This window comes from Mustela nigripes, chromosome 4 (assembly GCF_022355385.1).
Source record: "Mustela nigripes isolate SB6536 chromosome 4, MUSNIG.SB6536, whole genome shotgun sequence".
Classification (NCBI taxonomy): Eukaryota; Metazoa; Chordata; class Mammalia; order Carnivora; family Mustelidae; genus Mustela; species Mustela nigripes.
Genome location: NC_081560.1, coordinates 11,817,437 through 11,840,233, shown reverse-complemented (window position 1 = coordinate 11,840,233; position 22,797 = coordinate 11,817,437). Strand labels below are relative to the sequence as shown.

The window sequence follows — 22,797 nt, the reverse complement described above, 5'->3', positions numbered from 1 at the left end:
AACCCTGGGGGAAGGGTCTTTTCATTGCAAGAGGAGGAGGGGTACTTTTACACAACAAAAGAGCAGTTAATTAGTTAACGACGGGGGGTGGGGGTCTTTCAAAGAGAAGTTAACACAACCTTTGATTCACATAGAAGAGTTTTGATGAAGTGTTAAACAAACTAAATTATGTCGCTGTCAGAATTCACTTCGTGCTCCTCTCTTTCCCTTTGCAGCCAGATCCCAACAGAGTCAGCGGAGCAGCACACCTTATAAAAGAAAAAGTAAGTTGTATCACAGAAGCAGACAGGTGTGTATACCAGCCACATTATGGGTCTTCCTTCAGTCTCTTCATTGCATGGTGCAGACCCTTGTGGCCTTTCCCATCCATTCCCACCTCCTTGCCAAACATACTGTACATTCCAGTCTTGAGCCCTTCAGAAGACTCATATTCCCACTTGTGTCCTGATCTCTTTCCCCCATCAGTTGGTTTACAATGATTTAAGATTGTCTTTCTCTTTTGTTAGTATACTGCCCATGCCAAAGGGTTAGTCCAGCCCTCACTAATGCCCACCACGTTCTGAGCCATCTCCCTGCTGCTGTGTGGGGTCATTTACCTCCATCCTCCTTCCCCCACCAGTGCCCCCACCTCCCTGACTTTGTGCTAGGCTGGTCTAGGCTTGCAGTAGCTCTGCTGTTTTCTCAACCTCTTTCAATCTATTTCACATTATTTGCTCTTTTCATTATCTCTTAAGTTATTGGAATAAAGAAAACACACACACACACACAAGGATCACAAAACTGTCAAGAGAAAGACCAAGAAAATTTTCTCTCAACTCCCATATATTCCTATTATATCAAGAAGGATTAGTGGAGTGGAATAATTTTAAGAACCATTTGCATGAAAGAAAGGAAGAGAGAGTGCTCGCTTCAGCAGCACATGTATTAAAATTAGAACGATACAGAGGTTATTAGCATGGCCCCTGTACAAGGATGAGAAACCATCACCGCAATCAAGATAATCAACATAGCATTAAAAAAAAAAAAAAAGATAGTCAAAAGGAAGAAGAAGAAGAAGGGGAGAGAGAGAAGTTTCTAGATCTGAGGTCTGGCAGTGGTTTTATCAAAAATAAGATTTTTTATATAAAGCAATATTCCTAGATGATTTGTGCTAGGTGAACAGAGAGGAGCACTTTGGTTCCCTCAAGAAGCTAACAGCACAGGGAAGGGTATGACTTGGGTAGAATATTTGGCTAGCCCTTCGACAGACCTTGCCAAGCCCCAAGAAGGCCTCAAATGCATGTAGTCTCTTCAACGCTAATTTTCCTACTACAACAAGAGAGTCTAAAACTGACATGTCTTGGGGCTCCTATCCAGGTCTGAAGCCAAGAATCCAGAGGAGACAAAGCTGAGTGGGGTTGGATGAAAGACAATAATGGGAGCACTTCTGTTAAACACACTCTGCCTCCAGATCCCGAGTCTTTAGGTTCTGGTTTATGTACACTGCCCTGATGCAGTTACTAACTGTGCCACTTTCCATGTTTAAAAATGTCCCAGTTTTTTAAAAAAAGGTCCCAGTTTGGTCAATAAATTAGGCAGCTACCTGGTTACATAGCAAGGTCTCATGTGACAAACAGAGCAAGAATTTGAGTCTGTGCTTGACTGCGTGTGTCCCTTCCAGACTCTGTCATTCTTTACCATTCCTCACCTTGTTCCAGGTAAGGCAGAAACCTACATACTTGCTGCAGGGCTTCTGACCTACCCAGAAGACCCAGAACGTGGAAATTTAGTCTCTAACACTGTCTTCCTTCAATACTGAAGAGAAAAAAAAAAAAAAAAAAAAAAAAAAAAAAAAAGCACAGCTAACCAGCAACCTCTAGGAACATGGAAAAGATGTTGGTCTTCATGGTGGTTCTCCAAATGCACTTGTTTTGATGGGAAGAATGAGGGGATCATCCCTCTTCACCCCAAACCAACCAATCTTATTTCTAGTCCAAGGTCTCTGGGCAATGGGTAGAGAGTGATAGGAGATACACAGGTATCAATCTGGAAGGACCTCCATTTCTCAAGCTGGAAAACAGTGTTCCTAGGGTTAATCATAAACATGAGCAAAAAGGGGAGTATGGAATTTCCAAAGGAGATTCCATATAGCTAAGAATCACTCATGGTCTTCTTGATTTGAAAAGGGTTTTCCCCAGTAATGACACAAAAAGTACTATATAATGGAACTCTGCACCAGTTGAAGAATAAAATACATCTAAGAGAAGCAATTTATATGTTTTTCTTCTCTATATATACATTCCACCTCTTTGATATTTTATAAACTAATTTCTTATGATTCACAATCTATCTTTCTAATACCAGCTTCCTTCCTAGGCTTCTCTGAGTTCCAACTGCTACCTGAACATATCTGCTCAAGTGTCCTCAAGCAGCTCAGGCCAGCTTATCTAGAGCTGAGTCCATCATACCTTTTTATTTTTTTAATCCTTGCTTTATTTTTTTTAAATTTAAGATCAATTAATTAACACAGAGTGAATTATAAGTTTCAGAGATACAGTTTAATGATTCATCAGTGGCATATAATAGTTCTCATTATGTCGAGTGCCCTCCTTAATGTCCATCACCCAGCTACCTCATTCCCCTACCCACGTCCCCTTCAGCAACCCTCAGTTTGTTTCTAGAGTTAAGAGTCTCTTATGGTTTGTCTCCCTGATGTTGTCTTATTTGATTTTTTGTTCCCTTCCCCTATGTTCATCTGTTTTGTTTCTTAAATTCCACATTTGAGTGAGATCATATGGTATTTGTCTTTGTCTGACTGACTTATTTCTCTTAGAATAATACTTTCTATTTCCATCCATGTCATTGCAAATGGTAAGATTTCATTCCTTTTGATGGAAGTAATATTCCATTGTGTGTATATGTGTGTGTGTGTATACATATATATATAATGTATGCATATATGTATATGTATAAGTATTGTATATACATATATATAGAGAGAGAGACATGGTATGTATGTATCTATACACCACACCTTCTTTATGCATTCATATGTCAATGGACATCTGGGCTCTTATTTTGGCTACTGTGAACACTGCTGCTATAAACACTGGGGTGCACATCATAGTTTCTTCTTCCTATTTTTCCCAAATCGGTGCAATGGAGCTTCATCTACCTGGTTAATCAAACTTGAAACATGGAAGTCACTCTTAACTTCTCCATCCACTTTACTCACCACCTATATTCAAATGTCCAGTCTTAAAATCTGTGCCCATCTGAAAAATCCTTGGCGTGTCTTTGAAGATCCTTGACTTACCTTTCAAGTGAACCACTTGTGCCTTTGTCAGGACCACAGTCTATAAGCACTATAGTACTTTCTTGTTTCTGGATTTACTTTCCTGCAACTTATCCTCCATACCACTTCCCAGAGTGGTCTTGCTAAAATGTGAATGGGCCCTGTCATTTTCCTGCTTAAGACCCTTTCAACAGGGGCACCTGGGTGGCTCAGTGGGTTAAAACCTCTGCCTTCAGCTCAGGTCATGATCCCTGGGATCAAGCCCCACATCAGGCTCTCTGCTCCGCAGGGGGTCTGCAAAAAAAAAAAAAAAAAAAAAAGACCCTTTCAACAGCTCTATGTTGATGTCAGGATACACTAGATTCCTAGGCATGGCATTGACGCCTGTGTGCCTGGACACCCCATGCTGATCATGCCTCTGTGCCTTCCCCATACTCTCACCTGCTAACATCCCAATCATTCTCCTGATCTCTGATCAGGGAGAATACTGAAACTTGCTTTCACTCTCCAGCTCCAGTCAGGCCTTCTTGAGTTTTCTTGTTGGCATTTATGTATCTTTTATTACACTTACTTCCAATTATATATTAATTGTGTGAGTATCTGTGTAGTGTTGATTGTTCCAGGTAATTTAAAATTCCTGAGGGCACAGCTAATGTCTGATTTGCTTACTCTTCTGCCTCAAAGCCAACATGTATCTGACACATAATAATTGTTCAGTATACAAATCAAAACCACAATGAGATACCACCTCACACCAGCCAGAATGGCTAAAATTAGCAAGTCAGGAAATGACAGATGCTGATGAGGATGCGGAGAAAGGGGATCCCTCCTATGCTATTGGTGGGAATGCAAGCTGGTGCAACCACTCTGGAAAACAGCCTGGAGGTTCCTCATAAAGTTGAAAGTAGAGCTATCCTATGACCCAGCAATTGCACTACTGGGTATTTACCCTAAAGATTACAAATGTAGTGATCCGAAGGGGCACATGCACCCGAATGCTTATAGCAGCAATGTCTGCAATAGCCAAACTATGGAAAGAACCTAAATGTTCATCAACAGATGAATGGATAAAGAAGATGTGGTAATTATATACAATGAAATACAATGCAGCCATTAAAAGAAATGAAATCTTGCCATTTGCAACAACCAGGATAGAACTAGAGGGTATTATGCTTAGCGAAATAAGTCAATCAGAGAAAGAAAACTATCATATGATCTCCCTGATACGAGGAAGTTGAGATGCAACGTGGGAGGTTTGGGGGGCAGGAAAAGAATAAATGAAACAAGATGGGATCAGGAGGGAGAAAAACCATAAGAGACTCTTAATCTCACAAAACAAACTGAGGGTTGCTGGGGGGAAGTGGTTACGGAGAGGGTGGTGGGGTTATGGACATTGGGGAAGGTATGTGCTATGGTGAGTGCTGCGAAGTGTGTAAACCTGGTGATTCACAGACCTGTACCCCTGGGGCTAATAATACCTTATATGTTAATAAAAAAATTTTAAAAAAATAAATAATAATTATTCAGTAAGTAATTGCTGAAAGGGGCTACCTCCTCCACTTCTTTGCTAGTGAACTCTGATTAATTCATTAAAATTTACCTTGGGCATCATCTCTCCTTAGAATTAACCTCTGACATTTATCTGTGCCCATCCCTAACTCCACCGTATGCAGCCTTTGATTTGCTAGGTAGCTCTCTGTTACCTTCCTGAAACCTTTTTAAAGCTCTGTATATATTGCTATTAAGACTTCTGAATTCTTTTGCAAGTTTTTATTTTCTTGTCTGTTCCTTCAACTAGATTGTGAGTTCCCAAAACAAATATTTTATATTTAAATTCTTTACATCTATAGCTCTGTCTCTGGCATACAGTAAATGCTCAAGTTCCTCTTTGCCCCATCAGACATTTGGGCCCCATCTACAACATCTCACAAATGGTCTTCTGGCCTTTATTGCAGAAAGGAGATCACAGTACCTTCTCAACCATCCAGTTGGAAAGTTTGTTCTTGTGTTGAGCCAGAAAACTGTTTAAAGCTTTCAACCATTTGTTCTTAGTCTTGTCCCTTGGTGATACAGGATCAAGAGAGTCATAATTAAGAGGTAAGTGGTCAGAGGTCAGAGGCAGCAGAAAATTATGGGTTCTAGAATAGTGAACAGGAGAAGCAAGAAAAGCCAAGCTTCCAGGCCAACAGAGTCTCCACTGTCCCTTTATGTAACAAGAGCAAATCTCAAAAGGCAACCCCAAAAGTTGCCTCATGTTACTTGAAAAATAACATCCCAATAAAGGAGTTGAAGCTAGATGCTAACCTCTTCTTAGATGATGTAATGTAACTAGTTCTTAGGAAAAAAGAAACTGGTACAGGACTAGGTTGCTTAAAGATTTGGCTTAAACTCCCCTCCTTCAAAATGTCTTCTCCATCCATGGAAATCACCCAATGATAAACATTTTTCTACACATCCTTCAGTGCTGATGAGTACAGCTTGTACCCTATTATTTTATGATCATTAATATTTTTAGTTGTATCATCTCAATATTGGCTGTCTTACCATCTAGAATATTCACACACAAAAACCCAGAGATATATACCCTATGGTTTTTATTTTTTATTATTTTATTTCCCCTGTCCACACAGAACCCATTGCAATCAGGGCTCTTCTTTAGGGTCATAGTCAATGGCTGTTCGGTGACCAGAACATAGCAGGAGGTCAGTGTTTGAGGCGAGCAGGCTGGTCTAGGCCACTGAAGCTCCAGCAGGCTGAGAATATTATCCATATGGGCAGGGTATGAGCCATGTCGCACATCAGAAACTGGACTGAGCTGAGTAGGATTCCGACATGGAGAGGAATCCCGGGCACAGGGTGTCAGATCCCAAGCAGGGCGAGGCGGGTGTGTGCAAAGGAGAGAAAGTTGCCATTGCAGTGGACAGGTGGGCACATGTGAAGAGATGGATCAAATATGTACATCTATTAAGGACAACAGGACCCAGGTTTCTTAGTATTGGGTAAGGGAATTGCAAACATGGAAAGGGAGAATGCTAGAACCCTAGAATGAACCTTATCATATTGGAATTGGAACTGAAATTAGTGGTATAAACTTGTGGTTTTCTCAGTATGTGTAGATAGATATAGAATTAAAGATACATGCTAAGATATATGCATTTATGTGGTAACATACACATGTGTGTATTTCCTAGGCTCCATCCATTAATGACCTATGAGTGGTAGCATCCCCAAAACCCAGATCTAGTGCCCATCTCTCATTTTCTAGAGACCATTAACCACTAAAAGGAACTAGGGCTCTTTGGAGAAATAGCTGATGTCACAATGAGCAGGGAAAGCACAAGACCAGCCTAGAATATATTCTTGTGCTATATTGTAAGGAAATACTCAAATACTCATCCTAATGGGGGCCCCGAAAACAAGGATGGTTTAAGAACCGAAACGATTTTTCGACTTCTGAATCTCCTTTGAATGATGCTTGATACACCCTGGAAAATTATTATACCTATCTTTTGTGGTTTTTTTAGTACTTTTCCAAGTGTTTATTAGTTATTTCTTCTTCTTTTTTTTTTATTGTGTCATGTTAGTCACCATGTGGTACATCATTAGTTTTTGATGTAGTGTTCCATGACTCATTGTTTGCGTATAACCCGCAGTGCTCCATGCAATCTGTGCCCTCCTCAATACCCATCACAGGGCTCACCCATGCCCCCAGCCCCATGCTGGGGTCCATAGTCTCTCATGGTTCATCTCCCCCGCTGATTCTCCCCTTTCATTTTTCCCTTCCTTCTTCTAATGTCCTCCATGCTCTTTCTTATGTTCCACAAATAAGTGAAACCATATGATAATAGACTTTCTCTGTTTGACTTACCTATCCTTTAAAATACAAATTAGTACCAAAAGCTCCTTCATGCCAAGCAAATTAATTCTTTATCATTCTCATTTCTGTCTCAAATCCTGATACCAGGCCCTCAATTTCCATAAGCCACCAGTACAAATATGCCAGGTGCCGACCATACCACATTTGGAAACGGCTTTTTAATGGTTAGACTCATGTGCGGTCTCTTACTATTTTCTATTGGGTTCATATATTCCTTCATTCGACAAGTATGCATTAAGTACCTACAAAGTGTTACGTACGTATTGTTAAGGCCGGGAGGGGCAGGGAGACAGGAATGTCCTAGCCCAGCAATCCAGTAAACATCTGGGTAGAAAATTACCCCAAAAAGGCTCATGCTGTTTTAGAGTTGAACAGAGGGCTGGAGATCGGTATTTCAGAATATCCCTTGGTCCAGGTTTTGGGGATGAGGAAGTGAGAAGGTGAGTAGATTAAATGATTTAGCCAAATAAAAACCAATTATATTTTAACCTCCCTAAAACATACACTAAAACTCTCCAAACTAGATGTTATCTAAAAACATATCCTATCGGTCCTATGAGTCTAGGAGCATTTCAAGGATAAGAACCTCGCCTTACTCACAAATGCTTGTTGAATAAACTAGCATAGCCCTCCTTCTCCAAGCTCCCCTCCAAGCCCTCCAGAGGATGGAAGGCAGAGGACACAGAGGAGGTTAATGTGCTCCTCTAACCTCTAGGAGGAGCTGTGACTTCACTGAGATCCCTGAGGCAGGCCTGGGAAAAGAAGAGAGGGAAATGGGGGGAGGAAGAGAATGCTCAGGCGTCAGGGTTTGCTCTTGGGTCAGCTTGGGAGATGGTATGTGGACAACCTGGACACTAAAATCCAGTCCATGTTGTGTTTCTCCAGCCGCTTTGGCAATGTCAGCTGTCCCTACGGCTCACGGCCCGTAGGACCTTGTGTTACTCTCCTGTGCTTCCTCTGTGTGTGTCCTTTCCATGTCCAGGCTCAGCTCCCCAGAAAGGGGAGATACTCTCTGGGCGGACCAGTTGCAGCAGATTTCTCTTGTCACCTCGTCAGCACCCTCTGAGGGTGCTTCCTACCCAGTGAGCATTAATTCCTGTGTCTTAAAGTGATGCCCAGCTGGCACCAGGGGAAGGCTCTGAAAGCCAAGCAAGGTGGCCTCTCTGTGTTACATCAGGATGAGGCTTAAGTGGGATCGTCCTGGCTCCATGAGAGGCAACGTGGGGGGAATGTGCCCAAAGGGAAGGAATGCGTGTCTGAGCGGAGGAGGCACTGTCAAGTTGAAACAGAAAGAATTATTCATGCAGGTGGGAGAGGAAGCTACTAGATGGGGAAAAAAAAAAAAAAAAGTGTCTGAGAAACTCCTTGAGGCAGCTTGGGGATGGACCTATTCCTCCGCAGCTGCCCCTGTACATTCAGTCCTGCCACTCCAAGACTCAAATCCAGCTCTGGTGGTGCTGGTGTCAGGTGTAAGGGGGAAGAGGGAATGTGAGCTCTAGAAGAATTAACAGGGGCAGTGGCCTCACCAGCAAATCCTCTGTCAGGGCATGAGGACAAGAATCTAATCAGAGAGACACCGAGCCCCTTCTGGTCAAGCACTGCCATGGGCTGCAGGCTCCTGTGCTGGGTGGTCCTCTGTATGCTGTGGGCAGGTGAGTCCTGGGAACAGGTGGGATATCTCTGTCTGCAGACTTCTAGCTTTTTTCATGGAATGGCTTCCTAAGACTTTCTAAATTTGGTTTCTTGCTCCCAGTCTCCACGGGCAATGGAGTTACCCAGACACCAAAACATCTGGTAAGCGGGACAGGAAGGAGCGTGACCCGAAAGTGCAAGCAGCATCTGGGACATAATGCTATGTACTGGTATAAGCAGAGTGTTCAGAAGCCGCCAAAGCTCATGCTTGCCTACAGTTATAAGGATCTCCTTCAAAATGAGACTGCTTCCAGTCGGTTCTTACCTGATCGCTCAAACAACTCCCAGCTGGACCTTCAGATAAAAGCCCTGGAGCCCGAGGACTCCGCCCTGTATCTCTGTGCCAGCAGCAAGGACACAGCCCTGCACCTTCAACTTCTCCCTGTGCACAAACCTCCGGGCTCCAAACCAGGAAGCTGTGGGGGCCACCAACGCTCAGCTCAACATTTCCTAGAGGACCCCAGAGATCCCAGAGCCTCCTGCTGCCTGTAGGTTCAGTGGATGCTGAGTCCACAGCACAGACTCCCACAGCCTGGGTCCTGGTTCTGCCTGGGTCCAATCTGCCCGAGCTGAACACAGGCCAGAGAGGGCCCAGCCTCAAGCTTCTGAGCAGTGTCCAGTCAGCACATAGCCCTGGGGAGTCTTCCATGGGCAACTATTCACTCTGGCCACAGCACAGCTGACCCATCCCCCGCCAACAGGTACCTTCCTTGGCTTTTCCATCCAAACACGTGAGACTCTGGATCTCAGCCCCAGCTCCAAATCTCAGTCCCAGCTCCAAACAGGCTCAGCCCTAATGGGTACTAATGTCTCAACCAAATTAAAAACCATGGCAGCTCAGAAGTCTCTTCCTGCTTCTGATGACCAGAGGCCTGAGCTAGCAGAGGACTCATTCATGCCCTGACCCTGCTATGGATTTCTGGCTCCTGTGTGGGGTGATTTTTATTCTCTTGGAAGCACATGATTCCTGGGAATTTCTCATCTTGGATTCACCCAAGGCTCTTCTAAGGCATTTCCTTATTCAATCTCTGGCTTCTTTAACCTCCCACAGGACACACAGAACCTGAATGCAGGCAGACTCCCAGCCACCAGGTCACAGAAAGGGGCACGAGAGTACCCCTGAAGTGAACCCCACCTCTGGTCACTTATCCCTGCACTGGTACAGACGGATCCTGGAGCAGAAACTAGAGTTTCTCGTTTTATTCTAGAAGAGTACTCTCTTGGAGAAGTCTGAAACATTCAAGGATCGATTCTCAGCTAGAAGGACTGATGGATCATTCTCCACTCTGCAGATCCAGCCCACAGAGCTGGGAGACTCAGCCACGTACCTCTGTGCCAGCAGCACAGACACAGCCTTGCAAAGAGCCCTCCAGCCTGTGCACAAATCTTCATGTTTCTGCCTCTTTTCGAGCTCCCAGCATCCCTTTCCCGTTGGACTTGCCTATTCAGCTGTCTCCAAATACACAAAAAATCTGAAATTAAATTACCAAAGTGGGATATCTTTGGCAGAAGTGGTCAGGGGACATTTTTTGCAGAATCTTTATGGATACTGTAGAGCATGTCTTTGGGCTCCAGTAATGGGAGAGTCGTGCCCGGGAAGTGACCATCAAATGACTTGTGTTTTCTCTTTACCTCCTTTTGCATCATGGGTTTTGTTTTGTTTTGTTTTGTTTTGTCTTGTTTTAGAGGCTTCAAAAAAAAGCCATTTTAACTCACAAGTTGGAGAAATGACTAGCAAGGAAGGGCTATGGTATTTGCCTGAGAGTAGAGAGGATTTCCAACCCCACATCTTCAGAAGGACATGCAAGTCAGCACAAGGTCCTGAATTGTCCATGAATCTTTCCAATAAGTGCCTAATGCAATAACCCATGTAAGAATGAATTAAGAGAACGGTAATGATTGAGTGTAACATTGGAATGCCACTTCAAGGCCAACAGCGGTCTAGACCAACAAGAGAATCACCAGAATCAAGCTGGGATGGCAGGATCAGAATTCAACAGCAAAAACCAAGCAGCAGCTAGAAGCCAAACAGGGATGAACTTATCACCATGACCTTGACTTGGGGCAGCCCCATTAACTGTCTGGGTTTTGCATAAGCGTTCTCCTACAGTTCTTCAACAGTTGGGGCAGGAAAGTTAGAGTGAAAACTTTAAAACAAAGGAATGCATTTCCTCCTAATAAGTCAGGATGAGCTCAAGTAATGAATAGGAGGGGGGGAAAGTGTGAGCAGATCCTTCATGAAATACTCATTGACTCAGTTACAACCATGGCAGCTCCACTATCCTCAGGGTTGGAGAATGACTGTCTTGGTGATGTGAGTTCCCACACAAACTTGGAGACAAAAGGATCCCATTTGATACCTAAGGAAATTAAATCATGGGTATATAACTATGGGATCCAATTTTTGTTTGCATATGGTATCTCTCAGAAGCATCTGACCTTATGGAATGAAGAAAGGACCTAGTAAAGGTTTCGCTAAGGGGCTAGCTCAGCTAGAACACCTGTCGAGCTGGGGTGCTAATCACTAGGATGTGGTATGATTTGAACAAATGGGGGAAAATTGGGACTATGTATTGAATCCATGAATCCAGAAGCCATAGGGTGGGGTTAGGATGGGTATGGCTCTCATCATCTCTTGCAGTGATCCAGTGGTAAATTCATATTCCTTTCCCCTGTATTTTTAGGGTCTTCTAGATAAGAAGTTCTGATTCCTGAAGAGAGGGGAGGAGGAGGGATAGATGCTTTCACCACAGGACATAGTAACAATCCCAGTGTACTGCGATTATGACTCTACCTAGTCATTTTGAGCTCATCTTGCTGGGATGGATGGAGAAGTCAGGATGGAGGTACTGATCGTGATTTTCATGAGGTGACAGAGTTACTGCTACACAGTGGAGACAGGGAAAGGTTGACCTGGGACTCAGGGAACTAATCAAAGCATCTCTCAGTGCCTCCATTCCTGGTGATAATGACAATTGTGAATTATAGTCATCTTGGCCTGACAAAGCAAAGGCACCGAAGGGGCTCCAAACCCTCAGAGATGAATGTCTAGGTCAACCCGTCAGGCAAACAACTTAGACCACTGAAGCACCAAACAAAGTTGGAGAAACTCTTAAAATGGTGATGAAGGGAGATAATTAACACCCGTTTGGGATTTGAGTATCATAATAGCAGCGAATCCTATACACCTAACCCTGTGTTTGTACAGATTGCAGCTGGCCACCACCTTGAAGACCTTATTTGGACTAGAAGCAAAGCAAGGGGTAAACTGTATCAAACGCCTCCCTTATATCACTGCCTGTCTTCTAGGACCCACCCCCAATTCCTGCCACACCTATTTCAGGCAAGGACTCCAAGCAGACATTGACCCATTTCCTATGCACTGAACCTCCTCTTCAATGTGGACCACGTAGGGATGCCTGGGTGGATTAGTAGGTAAAGTGTCTGCCTTTGGCTCAGGTCATGATCACAGGATCCTGAGATTGAATCCCACATTGAGCCCCACATTGAGCCCCGTGTCCAGCCCCGCATGGAGTCCCACATTGGGCTCCCTGCTCAGGAGGGAGTCTAGTTCTCCTTCTGCTTCTGTCCCTCCCCTTGCTTATCCTCTGTCCCTCTGTCCCTCTCTCCAATCAATTAAGAGACCTAAAAAAAAATGAACCATATATCTAGCTTTCTTCCTAAAATACTCTGTGGCCAAGATGAGACCCATGAATGGCCTATTTGAAACTTACGTAGGCACCACCCAGAAGTGTCAGGGAATTAATGCTCTGTGGGACCCTCTGCAATCAGTGGAGGGTGAGAACTAATGAATAAAGCTTTATAATTATTTCAGACTCCCTCGAATGTTCTCGATTGATGAACACCTACTTATCTAAAAGGATGGCTCAATTCATATATATATTTTTCAGATTTTCCATCCTTTTAGTTTCTGTACTTGATTTGGCCCAGATATTTGCATCTGACTTATCTTCCACTTTACGTATACTTTTCAGCTGTATTGGTTCTGCTTTTAAAGCCATATATTGAAATCCTAATCAAAATGATTTTGTATATTTCAGCTCTACAATCTCCACTAAATTATTTACTATGGTTTCCAGTAGTCAACAAAATTCTCCATTTTGTCATCTACTTTGTTGAATATATTGATGATTATTTTCATGTCAGTGTCTGAAAACTCCATCTGAATAATTTTGGGTTTATTTCTTCTGCCTGATTTTTCTTCTTGGTTTTGACCACATGAACCTCTTTCTTCATACAACAGATAGTATGTGTTTGAATGCCAGATATTGTATATGAGAAATTGTAGAGATCTGGTGAAGTCCTGGATGATGTATTTTCTTATAGAGATGATTCCTTCTTCTTGCTTACACCAAGATATCTTGGTCAGGGCAGGACTTCTTAATCTGGTGGATAATTGAGCTGGATTGAAGCAAAACTTCAGTTGTTGGATGGCTGCTCACTTTGCTCCTCGTATGTGATCATTTGGGTTCCCAAAATAATGTCTGGAGTATTTTTACTTTTCTGAAGCATAATTTGCACAACATAATATTTACTTTTTTCAAGGGTAACACTCTGTGAGTTCAAATATATTAATGTACTGTGCAACTATCACCACGATCCAGTTCTTAAACACTTCTACTCCCTCCCCAAATTCCTTTGTGTTCATTTTCAGTCAATCACCACTCCTACTTTGGGCCCCAAGCCTTGGCTCTTTACCGGGACCCTCTCCAGGTCAGCAGTCCATGAACACAGACACTGTTCCCCAGACCAGTGAGATCATGTGACGTCCTCCAAGCTTCTCCCCCCTCAGTCTTCCTTTTCTTCTTGGCTTCCTAGCTACTGGTAATAAATGGGCAGTGATTCTCAGGGTAAAGTGTCTTCCCAGATATACCCTTTGTCTTTGGAGTATGAGATCATCCCCTTCCTCCCTGCTTCCCTTTGGGTGCAAAGCTTCATGTATAAGCTGCAGGGTGCAATGAGGTAGGTACTTGGGAACTGGATGCATTAGCCCACTCACCCAGCAAACATCTAAGGGAGCCTCTGGTAATATCATACAATGTTAAACCTGGGCAGACACTGGAAATTATTTATCTCAGCCTGTTATTTTATACATGAGGAAATGGAAAGTCATACAAAGGATAGTTTTGACCGTCCCTACTGATTATTTCCTGACTTCCACGTGGAAGTCCATTTAATATGTCTAGAGTAGTCAGTGCATTTCTTTTGGTTCTGATCAGAATATAAGCATCAAGAGAGTGAGAATATTGTCTTACGTGTGATTTGCACCACGACTATGAACAAGTTCAGCTTGCTAAGTGTTCCAGGAAGGATGGTGGATGTTTCTATTTGGTTTTCTAAGGTTTCCCTAGTGCTTGCTCTGTGTTTACTTTAAAGAAATAGAAATAAAGGAAACACCTGTCATTGGAGAAGTTTAACCGGCAGTTGACAGTTAGTGTTGCCACACAGTTTGTGTGTGTGTGCGTGTGTCCCTCCCTGTGGCACTCCTAGGTTCTTGCTCTCCTGCCTAGCTCTTACTGACTTGGGTTTATCAACTGCTCTACCTGGCCCAGGAGGCCACTGAGACCTGAGAAGTGTGCCTTGACCACTAGGAGGAGCTGTGGCTCTTCCAGACCCTGAAAGTGGGGGAATTGTGGGAATGAACAAAGGCCACAGGGGTTTTCAACAGGAATAATTGGGGGATGTGGGAGATACTTTATTGTCCCAGCTGGGGGTAGGGAGCCCTACAGGCATGTAGTGGATAGAGGGATAGAGACCAGGGATGCTCCCAGCAGCCCCCACAACACAGAATTATCCAGTCCAATACGGCAATGTCTCTGAGGTTGAGAAACCTTCTGCTGAGCATTTGGTTATAAATTTTGTACTAAAAGAGAAGGTGACCTTAGACAGCTCAAGGACAGCAAAATCATCCTGCCCTGATTTCCCCCCCAACTTCCATGCTGTCATTCACCTCTCCAGCTGCTTTGTTCCTGTGCCATAACGACTTCTCACTCCCGAGCCACCAACTGCTCCCCACATGGCTCTGGCCCTCAGACAGAGAGGCCCTCACAGGGATCAGTCTGCAGTCTGTTCCCTGTCAAGGCGGCGAATCAACAGAGCACGCTCCCAACATTCATTCCTGTATTCTAAATGGTCTCCCATTGCTGCTTGCGGCAGACCCCACAGGGGGTCTCTTGCCCACAACTGAAGTAGTCAGGGGGGCTGATGAGCATACATCAGACATTCCAGGGAGCCAAAGCCTAGCGGGACCATCATCTGTTACTGTGAAGAAGACGCAGAAGATCCACAGAAGAGAAACTAGCTCAACTTGGAGAGTGGAGTCAGAACGGGGAGACAGGGTAGAGGTGGCCTGATCGGGGAAAATGCAGGGAGGGAGAGATACACACTTGAGGCAACATGCTGTCCCATCAAACTATCCCCAGAAATTCCAAACTCCTTTAAAAGGGGGAGAAAGTAAAATGTATGGAAAGGGACAAGTGTGGGCAATGAAATACACAGAGAGCCCAAGCATGGGGAAGTCATTCTAGGCTATGACGTCACAGGCAGAGCACCTGTCAGGGCGGGGAGAACCACAGCCTAGTTCTTACCACTGAGGATGAGAATGCTTGGCTAGGACTGTGTCTGTCTCCACCATGGGCTCCACGCTCTTCTGCTGTATGGTCCTCTGCCTCCTGGGAGCAGGTGAGTCCTCGGTCCAGGTGGCAAGATGCCCCGTTGGGTCTCTAAGCCTGCTCAGCATGTGTCCAGCCACTGTCTCTCTCCTGGGACTTGTCTGAATTCCGCTCCTTTCCTTCTCAGCCCCCCCTGGACACGGCAGTTTCCCAGACTCCAAAACACCTCATCGCACAGACGGGAAATAAGAAGTTCCTAAAATGTGAACAAAAGCTGGGCCACGATACCATGTACTGGTATAAGCAGGACTCCCAGAAATTGCTGAAGGTCATGTTTATCTACAACAATAAGGATCTCATTCTAAATGAAACAGTTCCAAGATGCTTCTTACCTGAATCCCCTGACAAAACTCGTTTAAACCTTCACATCAACTTCCTGGAGACAGGTGACACTGCTGTGTATTTCTGTGCCAGCAGCCTAGACATAGCCCTGCAAAGTCTTTACCTCCCTGTGCATAAACCCCCTGCCCAGCCAGGAAGCTGTGGGGGACACAGGTTCACTAGACCCTGAGGCTCCATTCTCCCCTGTTAGAACCCCTGACTGCAGATCCCAGTCTGGTACAGGCTGCCAATATACCTGATGGGGCGGGTCGTCAGTTAGGCTCACACAAGCCTGACAGAATTCTACTTACCAGCTGCAGCAATAAATTCCCTGAAGTGCTCAGGATTTCGGAAACAAGAGAGGACCTAGTGTCTCTCATCCTAAGTGGGTCTGAAAGCGAGTGTCTTCTGAACTCTGCTCAGTGGTGCAGCCTACTAGAACCTGCCCTTTGCTCAGCTTTCTGCACTTCCACGCTGTGCATGCAGGTCGGTAAGAAACAAGAGGAAAGAGGATTTCCTTACACTCACTCTTCGGGTTCCTTTTCACTCTTTGCTCCACATCCAAGCTGTCTTGGGATCTGCAGGCATCATTTGCTACAACTCTCTTATAGAGACAATGCATATCTGAATTTCTGTACATGTTTACCCTTCTGTCTCCTCGCTGTTTCTTCTCTGTGGTTTAGATTGTCTTTCCATCATTTTCCTTCTTCAGGCACATCCCTAATTCGGATGACTTAAACTCGCCTTTCACCCAGACCTTCTTTGGGAAAACCGTATGTTAGCTACGTTAGCAGGACAACTGAGCCTTTTGTTTCCACTTGTTCAGGATTTCAGTTGAAAGTATAATGTTTTTTGTAATCCTTGGTCTTTTACTGATCGGGAGCTAAATAACTCAATAACATTTTATTTATTCATGTTTTTGCTTTTTCATTGGGGAAGGGCTATTCCCTGTCTTCTTGCTACAGTGCGTGTGCAGCAGTATAAATATAATAGTCACCATGCTAGCCTTTCCACTAAGGTTAAGTTTAGGTTCTTGTCTACGAAAGCGATATCTCCAACTGTGGTGAATCAGAAGACCGTGATATACGTAACCTGGACAGGAGAAGAATATCCAACTCCTTTGCTTAAATTCTAACCCCTTGACCCTTACATTTTTTTGTTTATGGGCCACACTGAAAGTCCGATAAACTTTATTATGTTAGAAGCAGGAGTAGAGATTGAATGTCCTAGTGTGGATGAACGGCACTCTTGCCAACTCTTTTTGCTGTTTCACTTCCTTCTTTGCTCTTCACAGGGGTCTGACTCCTGTACCCATCAAGCGTGGACCCGCCTCCCCTCCTCTCTGGTGGGTGAGGGATAAGCATCCTCTGCACTGCTGCTTCTGAGCTGGTTAGAAGCCTGCCATCCGGGAAATGTGCCCATGGGCCACAAGGGGGCGCTGTGGCTCTATTGCCTACTCAGAGGCTGGATGGGGGATGAAAGTGATTTGCAGGAAGGGGTGAGGGGGGAGCAGGACATGGGGCTCCATCCTTATGTCAGTTGGGAGCACCAGATGCTGGTACCTCTGAGATCTAAAACCATGCTCAAATGAATTTCCCTTTTTCCTACTTGGGATGCCTTGTGTGGTTCTTGAGCATCCTGTTTGCTCTAAGCCCAGCCAAGCACTGTACCCTCAGGACTGGGGCTGAGGATGCCTGGCCCCTTGTCCCTTCAGCTCCCCCTCCCAGTGCCTGGATCCTGGCTGGCATCACAGTCCTGCCTTTGTAATGGTGGGCACTGGCGCCACAGCCTCCAATTTCTCTCCTCTACAGAGCTGAGCAAAAGTGCTCCATGGAGCTTAGACACGGAGGGAAACACCTTTTGGGAGATGTCTGCAGGCCTGAGCTGGTAGGGAAGGAGATCCCCAAGGCAGAAATGCTCTGCTGCTGAGAGGGGTCTTGGAAGGATGGGGATAGAGAGAGAGTTTACATAATGAGGACTGTCGCTAATACACGAGATCACCTGTCCAAGGATTAGCTCGGCCCACCCAATGCAAATCCACGCTCTACCAGAATCTATACAAGTTGTGAAAGGGGGAGGAAGACACATACCCTGTGTTTGGGGAAACCTACAGAGACAGTGACATCACAGGCCAACCACCAACCAAAGCCCAGGACACCAGAGCCCTCCAGCACCGGCACCAGCACCCTCCCCAGGACACCCTAATTAGAGGATGCCCACCTGGGCCCTGACTCCACCATGGGCTGCAGGCTACCTTACTGGGTGGCTCTCTGTCTCTTGGGAGCAGGTACGTCTCGGGTTCCGTTGTGCTCTCCCTGCACCCCAAGCCGAGTCCCTCTTCCTACCACCACCCTTCTGTCTGGGCTTTGTTTGAATTTTGTCCTGTTCTTTCAACAGTCTCCATGGATCCTGGAGTTATCCAGACTCCAAAACATCTGGTAAGCGGGACAACAAGGAGCGTGACCCTAAAGTGCAAGCAGCATCTGGGACATAATGCTATGTACTGGTATAAGCAGAGTGTTCAGAAGCCGCCAAAGCTCATGCTTGCCTACAATTACAAGGATCTCTTTGAAAATGCGACTGCCTCCAGTCGGTTCTTACCTGATCGCCCAGACAACTCCCAGCTGGACCTTCAGATAAAAGCCCTGGAGCCCGAGGACTCCGCCCTGTATCTCTGTGCCAGCAGCAAGGACACAGCCCTGCACCTTCAACTTCTCCCTGTGCACAAACCTCCGGGCTCCAAACCAGGAAGCTGTGGGGGCCACCAACGCTCAGCTCAACATTTCCTAGAGGACCCCAGAGATCCCAGAGCCTCCTGCTGCCTGTAGGTTCAGTGGATGCTGAGTCCACAGCACAGACTCCCACAGCCTGGGTCCTGGTTCTGCCTGGGTCCAATCTGCCCGAGCTGAACACAGGCCAGAGAGGGCCCAGCCTCAAGCTTCTGAGCAGTGTCCAGGCAGCACATGGCCCTGGGGAGTCCTTCTTGGGACACTTTTCACTCTGGCCACAGCACAGCTGACCCTTCCATGCATGTGAGACCCTGGATCTCAGCCCCGGTCCCAGCTCCAAACAGGTTCAGCCCTTTTCCAGAACACCTCCCTCCCTCAGCACGTGGCTCCACCAGTCCTGCCGATGAGGTGGATCATCCTTCATCAGGTGTGGATCCGTGTTCTCCTGGTCACCATGGGCTGCACCTGGGTATACTCAGATCCACACAGCCTTCCCTTCCGTGCAGCCTTTGACACTTTCAGGCCTGACTCCTTTTCCTTCTGGGGCTTTAATCTGCATTCCTCAGGTCTTCACATCTTGCATTTTCAGCCATGGAGTCCCCTGCCCCTGGATAGTTTCTTACCACGGGCAGTCAGAAGGGACGTTCCCTGCCATTACAGAGCAGGGTTGTATCCTTGGGGCTGCCTGTTCTGAACCACATATTTTCTGGCTTTGCCCCTTGTAAAGGCCCTCTGTCCTGCCCAGGTCATCAGACCCCAAGGGCTGAGTGTCCTGGGGAGTCACATGCCTGCCTTGTCACTAAGGCTCCCTCCTCTCTCCTCAAAGGGGCACTCCAGGGACTGTGGGGAGCCCTGAGCAAAGTTTCAGACCATGATACCATCTGCCAATGCAGTTCATGTGGCTACTCTCCCATCTAGGCCCATCTTCAGAGTTTGAGGTGCCTCTTACTCGTGTGTGACTCTTCTCTGACACCTGGTTGAACGATAAACACATCTTGATTTAGTACCGTTTTTATGTCTCTTCTTCATGAAATAAAGGTAGCCTGCTATACATAGGGTCGTTTGGCTTAAGGTTTCACAGGGACCCTCCGAACAAACACGGGTTCCCCACAAGTCACACCCCACAATCTCATCCCTACAGGGGACCAGAGGAAAGTGCGGGGCCCTCCAAGGAGGTGTGTGGCTCCCAACTCTGCAGATCTGTGGTTTCTGAGCCTCTCTCCTCCGGAACCAAGGAGCCCCTGCCATAGGCCTGTTGCCACACCAGGTCAGCTCTGAGCTTTGGGGAATCAGGAAAGGGACTTCCAGGCAAGGCCCCAGGACCCAAGCCAGCGGCAAAGGACAGTAGTAGACCCCGTCTTTGGGAAATGGATTTGAGACAGATGTGTGTGTGTGTCTTCACCTGTTCTTCTCTTCCATAACCCAGCTCTCTTTCTTCGATTTCTCTTTTTCCTATTCAAGGCCAACCCTCAAGCCCTAGTCCAGATCCAAGATCCAAATCTGCAAACAGCTGCTCTAAGCCACACAGGCAGCAAACAGGCCTCTCATTCCACCTGCTCGGAGCCTGGGTTGGGTACTTATATTTCCATCCACCTTCCTTCCCTTGCACTGGAATGTCCAGCCACATATCAGGTCTCCATCCTCACGAGGCCTCCTCTCCACACTGACATTTGTAGGGTGACTTCTTCCTTTGTTCCCTTTAGTCCCAGGGTCAAATCATCAGGCTCAGAACTCTGGGTCACAGAGTCAGTGCCTCTGGACTGTAGCTCTGCTGTGCTGTTGGGGAGGAACATGGGTCCTGCCAGTCTGCTTAAGTCTTCATCTCCCGCCTTCCTGGTCTGAAGATCTTCTCCAAGGGTCCTTCTGCAGTCGCAGAATTTTGCTTGGGGCCTGGGGGTCTGCCTGCTCCAGTGCATACAGGGGGCTGAACCTGGGAGCATCTTGTGTCTATGGCGGGACTAAGGCCTCCTGCTCCCTCCTGTGGGGGTGCTCCTGAATCCGGGGGTGCTGCCCAAGACGGTGACATCAGAGGGTCTCCTCCCTGGACTACTACACTCAGATGCCCCATGTGGAGAGGCCTCCCCTCCCCTGCCATGGACTGCTGGGTGACCTCTTCTGGTCTCCTGGGAACAGATGAGCCCTGAGAGTGTGGGGACTTTCCTAATCTATCCACTTTATATAAGGCCAGCTTGGAACTTCGGCCTTTTTCTCTTCCTGGCCTCTGTCTCCTCCCAGAGGACACGTGGACCCTGGAATCAGCCAAAGCCCTAGCCACTACCTCCCAACAATGAGAGAGTGTGGCTCTGAGGTGTGACCCCATTTCTGGTCATTTGTATTTCTTCTGGAACCGACAATCCCCAGAAAGGGAAGTGGACTTACTGATTCCCATCCATAACAAGGTTCCCTCAGAGAAGGCAGATATTTTTGGAGATTCCATTCTCAGCTGAAATGCTTGCCTCACAGACCGTACTCGCTTTGAAGCCCCAGGCTGCCCAGATGGGGGACTGAGCCACACCCTTGCACAAATTGGAGGCTCCTCTGCTCCCAGGTTTTCAGCAGCCCTTTCTGCCGGAGGGAATGTTTCTGCAGCAGCTTCCCAGGAACAGAGGTCAGAAGTTAACTTTTTTTTTTTTTTTTTTTTTTTTTTAAGTAGGATCCACTCTCAATATGGAGCCCAACACAGGTCTTGAACTCACAACCGTGAGAACAAGACCTGAGCTGAGGGAGCCAAGGTGGCCCAGACCAACTCTTGATTCGGCTCAGATCATGCTCTCGGGTTGTGAAATCAAACCCCACGTTGGGCTCCTCACACATTGAGGAGTCTGCTTGCTTGAGATCCTCTCTCTGCCTCTCTCTTAAATAAATAAATATAATCTTTAAGAAACAAAAAACAAAAAACACAAAGACCTGAGCTGAGATCAAGAGTCTGGTGCTCAACCAACAGAGCCACCCAGGTGTGCCCCAGAAGTTAACTTTAATTTGCAGAACAGGAAATGTTGCACAGAGATGCCTGGAACTGTGGTCTTGAGGATACATTGTCAGACACCACGGAATGTGGCTGTGGCCCCTAAGGATGGGACAAGTATGGCCAAGTGAGTGACCGGACAAGGCTATAGAGGAACTTGTAAAGAACTGACTTTTCAGGAGCTAAGACCCAAGAGTTCTTGAAAATTAAGCTGAAGAGATGATGTAGGAAGCCCTTTATGAGGGAGATACTATACTTTCAGGTAGACTTCAAGTGTTCAACTAGAAAGATAAGTTAGTATCAGTGTTTGAGACTAGTTGAGTATATCATATTGGTTATACACCTACTTATTCATCCATTTACTAGTTCACTCATTTATTCTTTGAACAGACGATTTCCTACCTCAAGATATGGAAAGTATGGTTAGTGCACCGCGGGGACCCCATGGGTGTCAGAGGAAGAATCCATCCCAGGGTCAGCTTGCCCTGGTTGGGAGTCAGCCTGCTATAATCTGAGAATTCTCCAGAAAGTGGCTGAGCCCTATGGAAAGGGAGTGCTGGGGCTGCTGAGACAGAAACACGATGCAGAGAACATGCAAAATGCAAATAAGATGTACATTCTCCTGTTTTTAAGGGGACCATGATTTATCACCAAAAGGGGAGCCCTTCGGGAGTGAAGGAGTGCTATTATTACACTTGAACAACAGACATAAAGTGGGCTTATGTTCACCCAGCCTGTGTCTCGTCTCTGGGTCTCATCTCAGAGGGCTGAGCAGGAAGAGGATTCCATCTGGGCAAAGAGCTATAGAAGGGGAACAAAAGAAATGGTGCTGGGAGCAGTGGTCATGGTGGCCCAGGTGGGGGTTTGCTGGAGGGTCTCCCTGCAAGGACGGCCTGAGAACACTGTCCCTTAGTCCCCAAGGGACCACTAAGGGCTGAGCACACCAGTGTTGGTAAACATGCCCTGCCCTGGGGGGTGCAGAAGCAGAGAACAGGACACCGGAAGGTATGTTGTGGCAAGCAGCTCTTCGCTCCCCCAATCCTGACCCCTGGAAACAACATACAAAGCCCACTTTCTTGGTGGCTGGGAGGAAATACAGGTCCCTGGTGCAACTCAGCAAATGGGAATCTCCAGGAGTCTACCTTTGTTGGGTTCAGTCTGAGGTGGAGGATGATTCCGGAACCATAGACAACCCTGGGTCTTCCTAGGGACATGTAGGGAATGAGGCCATGGCATAAGGCTGCACT

The 22,797-nt window shown here is 46.2% G+C and overlaps 1 non-coding gene and 2 gene segments (V, D, J or C); all 3 read left to right on the top strand.

Moving 5' to 3' along the window:
• Positions 1–900: 900 nt before the first annotated feature.
• Positions 901–1,008, top strand: LOC132017037 (U6 spliceosomal RNA). The gene has a single exon (XR_009404121.1). It is a non-coding gene; the product is annotated as a U6 spliceosomal RNA (small nuclear RNA).
• A 7,545-nt stretch (positions 1,009–8,553) lies between these two features.
• Positions 8,554–9,335, top strand: LOC132015506 (T cell receptor beta variable 4-1-like). The segment is given in 2 exon segments: positions 8,554–8,803; positions 8,905–9,335. Coding segments are annotated over 2 exon segments (480 nt in total).
• Positions 9,336–17,965: 8,630 nt separating this feature from the next.
• LOC132015505 (T cell receptor beta variable 4-2-like) lies at positions 17,966–18,684 on the top strand. The segment is given in 2 exon segments: positions 17,966–18,143; positions 18,254–18,684. Coding segments are annotated over 2 exon segments (480 nt in total).
• Positions 18,685–22,797: the final 4,113 nt, after the last annotated feature.